The sequence below is a fragment of the Sinocyclocheilus anshuiensis genome, unplaced genomic scaffold (genome assembly GCF_001515605.1).
Source record: "Sinocyclocheilus anshuiensis isolate Anshui unplaced genomic scaffold, SAMN03320099.WGS_v1.1 scaffold552, whole genome shotgun sequence".
Lineage (NCBI taxonomy): Eukaryota > Metazoa > Chordata > Actinopteri > Cypriniformes > Cyprinidae > Sinocyclocheilus > Sinocyclocheilus anshuiensis.
The window spans coordinates 347,899-355,757 of record NW_015554362.1 but is presented as its reverse complement, the minus strand read 5'-3'; the positions used below and the strand labels follow the sequence as shown (position 1 = coordinate 355,757).

Here is a 7,859-nt window from a genome sequence, read left to right as displayed (position 1 = left end):
ATTTTTATATATATATATATATATATATATATATATATATATGCAATCACAAAAACTTTTTTTTTTGCTCTTTTATTTAATTTTTATGCTACAGCCAATCATACTCAAATGATTACATACATTTGGAGATAGTAAACATTTTATCATTTGAACATGATTGGCTGTTGCATAAAAATTGATTAAAAGTGTAAAAAAGCACTTTTTGTGAATATATATTTTTATGTTATATATAACTCATGTGCACAATAAGTGCTTTTTTGTAAATTTACTGTTAATTAATTTTATTATTTGTATAAATTGTATAATAATATTTATATACATATATGTATATATTTATACAATATTTATATAAATTACCTGACCTTTGAAGTTTGATTTCTGTTGAAGACAGATATGTAATGCTGTATTTTGGTGTTGTTTTTTTCTGTAGAGACCCACTAGATTACATCAATCTGTAGACCCGATTTTAAAGTAGTGATAATCGATAGTGGAAAAGCGTGAATATCAGTATAAACAATTGATCAAAAATCATCTACATCGACAATGCAGTTCATTGTCACACTTTTCTCAAACCTTGTTTTTATTATTATTATTATTACTATTACTGGCATGAAAGTGACACTCTGTCATGGAAGGGAAGCAGTTGCTTCCTGTCAAAGTTGAAAGTGTGGGAATGAATCAGGAAGAAGGGAGGGAGGTTTATTGACAGTCTGATATACTGCAGTGCTGAGGAGACACACTGTTTAGAGTCAACAGAGCAGAGGAGCTGAGCTTATCTCACCACCAGAGAGAAAACAGTGAGACAGAGAGAGATTCCAGAGTGCTGACATGTCCTCAGAGACAGACAGATAGAGGAGAAAGAATGCATGTAATTCCTTAGTTACCATTACCATTCTGTGAAGAAAACTATATATTCAGAGGTTTGATAGGCACAGTCAGACACATCAGAAGGAAGAATCCTGTGCAGAGGCTGAGGGTGAGCTGGTGTGTGTCACAGTACAAATGTTTTAATGCTTTTTATCAGATCAGGCCACTTAAAGGCAGGAGTCTGGTTGATGGTCCACTCTGATGAATAGGTAACGTCATTAGCTTAGGCTGTGATTGGCAGATGCAACCAGAGTGAGGTATCATGGGATTGGTGCACCATCTCTGACAGTACTATGATGTTGGGCTTTATAAAACCACTTATTGGTTTATTAAATATTGATATTGACTTTCCTGGAGTAGGTTGGGCCTTTATTTTTCATTGTATAACAACAAAGCCTGTTGTAGTTTGCAGCAAAATATTTGTTAAAGTATGTATTTTAACTGTTTTAACAACTAAATAGCAACATTTTGAAAAGCTTTTTTTTTCCGTGGTTCACTATTTAGTTGTCATTAGCGCTGAGTTTGCTTATATAAAACTCATCAATTAGTTCAAATGTGTTTTAGCGCCATCTGCCAGGTGAATGTGCATATCAACAGACAATGTTTCTTTTTATTTCGTGTAAAAAAGTACTGTATTTCAACTGTATTGTCACTATGTCATACCTAAATAAAATTCATATGTTTTAAATTAGTAGCAGACAGGTGTAAGCCACTAAAAAACCTTTATCAGAGATGGAAGCAAGCCACTTGGGATCAATAGCTCCAACCAAAACAGAAGCCCCAACAGCTAATGAATATAGGAGTTTCTATCCACGAGACTTCTGATTTATTAAATAACTGGAAGAATAACAAGTGTGTTTTATGATCATGAATTAAAATAATGTAACATCAAAAACCAGTTTGCAATATCAAGCAGCATAACGGAGTGTTTTGTACAGATAAAATAACTGGAAGCGAATGGAAACCTCGCACATTCAAGTTTCAGATGGCTGAACCCCCACAATACGTTACAAATAATGTGGATTGGTTGAGCCAGTTGTTTCCATTCAGTCTCTGAAACAGGAAAAAGAGATGGCTTAGACTATTAATATTTCAGGCAAATCAGTATTCTGTATTTAAGATTTGAATACACATTTAAAAATGTTAAACTTTACTAAAGTACTTTAAGTATGAGTATACATACATACTTTAAGTACTTGTGTAGCCTATTTGTATATAGTAAATATTTTGCAGTAACCTAAAAATACACTGCAAAAAATGCTTTTCTTACTTAGATTTTTGTCTTGTTTCCAGTCAAAATATCTAACAATTCTTAAACCAAGAAGAATTTTCTAGACAAGTAACAATTATTGTTATTTTCAGAAAAAAAACGTCAAAATTAAGTGAGTTTTTGCTTGAAACAAGCAAAATAATCTGCCACTGGGGTAAGAAAAATAATCTTGTTATCTGTTTGAAATAAGATTATTTTACTTACCCCATTGGCAGATTATTTTCCTTGTTCTAAGCAAAAAAAAAAAAACACTTAATTTTGAATTTAAGTTTTTTTCTGAAAACAAGACTAATGTTTACTTGTCTAGAAAATCCTTCTTGATTTAAGAATTTTTAGATATTTTGGCTGAAAACAAGACAAAAAAAATCTAAGTAAGAAAAGCATTTTTTGCAGTGTATAGGCTATTGTTTAGGCTAAATTAACAATAAATGCGTGTAAACCAGGGTTATCATCATCAAAACTAAAACCATTAAAAATTCTAATTAATGACAAAAACACACTAGGTAAAGTTCAAAAACTTTAGCTAAAATTTGAAATGAAATAAAAAAAAATTTAATGAAATTAAATTAATAATTAATTTGTAAATCAAATTCAAAATATTAACAAAAAATATAATATTATATTAATACTAAAATCTAAATCAGGTTTATATTGTGCCATTGTTTTTGATTCACGGTATTTGCAGTGCTTCATGGGATGAGAATTCTTCATAAATGTAACAATTTTTTACAATTACAATTTAACTTGTACTGTGCCTTTTTAAAAAAGTTTTGTAACGTTTGTAATGTTTTCATTCATCTCACAGCTGGTTTGTTTGGATCGTGATCTTGGACTCTTTGTTGAGCATTTTCCCTCCCAAATGATTTTCTGTATGGTAAAAATTATTGGGAAGAATACTTCTGGAACAGATGTCAGAAAAAAATGTCATTTATTTTCACATTGAATTATTAATGCTATTTCAGTCTTTATGTGAAGACACTAATGGCTGATCTGCTTTAAAAAGCATAATTTTTTGTAGCAGCAGCATACAATATGATCACGTACTAGCTTAAGGCCCTACTGGGTGTAAAATGATGGATTGTTCCCTCTATCTGCACTTCAGTGGTCTTAATGAGTGGATCTGGAGAGCTGATCACAGCACTCTGGAGCTCGTCATCTGTATATTAACAGTGAAAGGTTACTCACCCTCTGTTTCTGCAGCCCCTAGCCAGAAACTGCTGACTTATGTACAAAAGCAGTAATTTAATTAGACTTGGCTTTGAGTGCTATATGTGTCCACTTCAGAGAGTTATTAGCAATGAATGTCAACAATCGCTTATAAGTCATGTTAATGTGAAACATGCCATACCAGACAGAAAACTAAAAATAGATTTATCATAGCCTATAATCTTGAAAAAAGCTAAATTAGTAAACAATTGAACCTCTTGAATTGTTTGTTGGGAATGTATAAATTCAACTTTGAACTGACATGAATTTTTAAAGGGTATATTTTAGTCTAACATCATGCGCTCTCGGCTGTGCAAGACATGCATTAGTTTCCTGAGACGTCTTGCCGTGGGCTTTTTTTATGGCTGATGAGGAACAGATACTGTAAGCTCATGTTGTTATCATGCAGGCTAAATGGGGAAGCACTTTTGTTTGCCAGTATTGTCTAGTCATATTGCTTCAGTTTTATTACTACAAAGCATTTGTTTACATAACAACATCAAAGCATTTAACATGTTTGCTGCCTTGTGCATTTAAAGGGAATGTTTTCAGATAGACATTCAGTTATATTATAACATTATGATGCAAACATGCCCAGTAATAAAGCAAAAATAGTCAACCTATTTTGTTTGAAAATATGGCAGTTGAGTACAGCTGCCGGTTTTTTACCGTAAATTTTACGGAATTTTTTTTACAGTGTGGTAGTGTTTAATATGTTCAAAGGAATAGTAAACCCAAAGAACATCCAATATGTAGATGAGTTTCTTCATTGGAACAGATTTGGAGAAATTTAGCATTCCATCACTTGCTCACCAATGGATCCTCTGCAGTGAATGGGTGCCGTCAGAATGAGAGTCCAAACAGCTGATAAAAATATCACAAGTCATCCTCACCACTCCAGTCCATCAATTAATGTCTTGTGAAGCCAAACGCTGGTTGTTTGTAAGAAACAAATCCATCATTAAGACTTTTTTTAACTTCAAACCATTGATTCCAGCTAAAATACGAGTCCTCTATAATATTGCTTTCTCCGCTGAAAAAGTCATCTTTTCTGAATCAGGAGAGAAATATGCACATATCAAGCACTGTTTACAAGCAAAACCAGTCCAAAGCAGTTCTAAGTAAATACCCTTTTCCCCCCCCATGGAACGTGCAGAATTTTTAGGTGAACTATTCCTTTAAAATGTACAAAGCCTTTTATTTTATTTCCTAGAGTAAAACAAACTGTCTCTAAAACAAACTGTGAAAAAATAATCATTTTTAAACTTACAGTTGGACAGGTGATAGCAACCTTACAATGAACATATAACAATGCTGCAGTTTTTCAAAGGAATAATGTAAAAGTGCTAGTTGCAAAATGTTAGATATATACTGTAATAATAGTAATTATATGTTTGTCTAAATCTACTGTGAATGCACACACAGATTCACGTTCTTATGTTTCTCCCAGTAGTGACATTCTTCAGGAAAACTCGACAGAGCAAAGCTGTCCTTGTGACGACTGATGGCATGAACCAGAAACCCAGCTAACTGCTTCTCCAGAAGCTCCACCACAGCTTTGGCGTCTCCCTTCCTCGCAGGACCTTCCATCGTCTGTTTTACGCTCTCGTTGGGCACAGCCTGAGGGTTGCTGCTGAACGAGACCACCAGGTTGGTGTCATTTCCTTGAGAAACTTCAAAATAATTCTGTCCAGCCACACACTGAAAGTTTTGTCCAGCTCTCAAGTTGCTAATTTTGCCCAAGTTACTAATGGCTCTGATGGACCAGCTCACCCAGTCGTACTTCTTCTCCAGGAAGTCCAGCAGTTCCTTGGCCATTTCCTGAAGGTTTTCATCTTCTTTCTCCTTCACAAGCCTCTTGATGTCCAGTTCGGCTTGCTCTGGAAACGAAGCCACACATTTCTCTATAGTTTCCTTCATATTCGTCTCAATTTCTTGGATCTTCATGCTCCACTCTTGAATCTTCTCCTGCTCTGATTCCTCACCCTGAGTAAGGAAACAATATCCCAGCAGAGCAATGATTCCCAAGCAGAGCAGCTCCTTCAGCCTGACGCAGAAGTCTTCCAGGACCCTTCTGTTTCTGGCCTCATATTGTTCCACAACATCCATGATTGGCTCCCCAAATGTGCTGTTCCCCATCACAGCATCGTAAAGCACACAGAGATTTTTCTCTCCACCTGTTATGAAAAAATGCTCCAAGAACAAATGTTTTTTGACCTCCTTATACTCAGGTTTAGCCTCCAGAATGTCTATGTATTTTCTAAACTGGTTCCGCAAATTTTCCTCCACAGAGAAAAACTGGGAATCTAAACGCCTCCTTCTGATCTCAGAGTCAATGTCCTGTAGCTGACATGAGAGGACATCTAATTTGCTCCTCACAACTAGAAACTGATCTTTGACATATGTGATCTCCTTGCTTTCCACGTTGTCCAAGACCAGCCTCAAAACTGGAGCAGAAGCTTCAAAAAGAGGGCACAGCTCCCCAACAGCACTGGCCAGCACCTCGGCTCCTCTCTCAAACATCTCCATTACGGCTTCAATGGCCTCCTTCTTCTGGGCTACAACCCGCTCTAGTGGACTGGACATTTCTTTAAAAGCAAAACCACAACACACACAAAGAACAGCAATAGTAATTTGATTTATAATACACTTAAGGTAAATTTTTAAATGATGTATGCAGTTTGCATTAAATAATATTTAATTATTTTTTAAATATATTTTAAGAAAACAGTGATGTAGTTATAAGCAAGTGATGCAGTATATTTTCTCTTAATTTCTTATGTTAGTACAACCCACTAGTTTTCATAACTGATCCTGCATTATGCATGTACATTTTTACAAAATGTACTGAATCATTGTTTTATGTTTACATAAATGCAAAAGGTCATGTGTTTTAATTGAGGTTGATAGTCAAGTTTTTGTTCAGCGTTCTTCTTCAAATTAAATGATCAGACTGGGACATTTAAAATAAAAATAAAATGTTAAAAAATTAAATAATGTTGTTCAATTAAATACATAATAAATAATTTAGGCTACATTTGTAAATGTGATTTCATAATGCACTGAATCACGTTCATGACAAATACAAATGATTTAATTTAGTTTGGTTTGTGATCACATAAATGCAAAAGGTCTTGTGATTTAATTGAGTCTGAATAGAAAAAGTGTAAAAAAAAATGTTGTTCAGTTTTCTTCAAATTAAATGATGGGACTGCAGCATCATAAGACATTTAAAAAGGCCCAACGAACTCTTTAATGCGTATCTATCTATCTATCCATCTATCCATCCATCCGTCCATACGTCCGTCTGTCTGTGCATCACTTTGTCAGCTGTTTTGCATTTTTATAAACATAATGACATATACAAAGGACAGTCATAAAAAATTATGAGAAAAGGTTTAACGTTTGAATCTAACGTCAGCCTTAAATGGTTAATGTGGCTTTTAAAGATCAACCATGCACAATAAGGATAAATAACTATGGAGTTGAAATAATGATAGATGACTTTAAAATAATGTTGTTCAATAAAACACATAATGAATCATTTAGGCTACATTTGTGAATCCAGAGTTCAGGACACACCTTGCTAATCTGTCTAAAGCTGTAATGCAGTCTGCCTCACATGAATGTGTCCTAATTATGCGCATCCTTGACATCACATCATCATCCCTAGCAAAAATATATGTAAAACAGGTTTCTCACGCCTCTCAAGATGAAGAGCTGCTGGAATGACCTCCAAGTTTCCAAATTATTCCCACAGTTTCAGGTTTGACTTCAAAGCAAAATGTCGTGATCATTTGCTCACTGTGGAAAAGATGTGCGTGTGCGTGAGTGTGTGTGTGTGTGTGTGTGTGTGTGTGTGTGTGTGAGAGAGAGAGAGAGAGAGACGTGTGAGAGAGAGAGTTGCGCGCACTGATAGGTTTGGGGTGGTTTTGGAAAGCTGTTGGTAACTGTCGGATCAATGTTTCATATTTGATTGCGGTGTATTTTTGTTTACATATGGATCTATGATGTGCGGCTCAGAGATCGATTTTTACACGAGACTGTTTAATTGCAGTTTATTTTGCGTCTTGCGCTACATCTCACGCGCCACTGGATTAACATGAATGTGCGCAGATTTGGGATTTTCGTATCTCACTATCCCAAAGAAGGTATTTCACAGATTATTTTCTATCACACATTACTAGTTAGTAAAATATCATACCATTCTATAGTATTGCATTTGTTAGATTTGACACATAACACGATACTCGAGTGTCTAATAGGCCTAGATTGTGCGCAAGTGTGGTAATGGATATCTCAAGGGTTACATACTGTAGTTACATAGCCACTCTCGAAGCTAAAACATTTCAATAAAATATATATTGTTATTATTTATTGAAGTTAATTATCACTAGATTGTAGGCTCATATATAATTCACGTATTAGACTGGGGCTAGTTGTCACAGTTTTTCATCCAGAGATTATTATAATTTAATTAAATTTTTTTTAGGATAGTTTTTAATAATGTTTTTGG

The 7,859-nt window shown here is 34.5% G+C and overlaps 1 protein-coding gene across 1 annotated transcript; it reads right to left on the bottom strand.

Moving 5' to 3' along the window:
• Positions 1 to 4,747: 4,747 nt before the first annotated feature.
• LOC107671478 (cephalotoxin-like protein) lies at positions 4,748 to 7,164 on the bottom strand. The gene is made up of 2 exons (XM_016464406.1): positions 7,046 to 7,164; positions 4,748 to 5,931 (listed from the first exon to the last, which is right to left on the bottom strand). Exon 2 carries the CDS (start codon positions 5,927 to 5,929, stop codon positions 4,748 to 4,750), a length of 1,182 nt encoding a protein of 393 aa, XP_016319892.1. The 5' UTR covers positions 5,930 to 5,931; positions 7,046 to 7,164.
• Between the last annotated feature and the right edge of the window lie 695 nt (positions 7,165 to 7,859).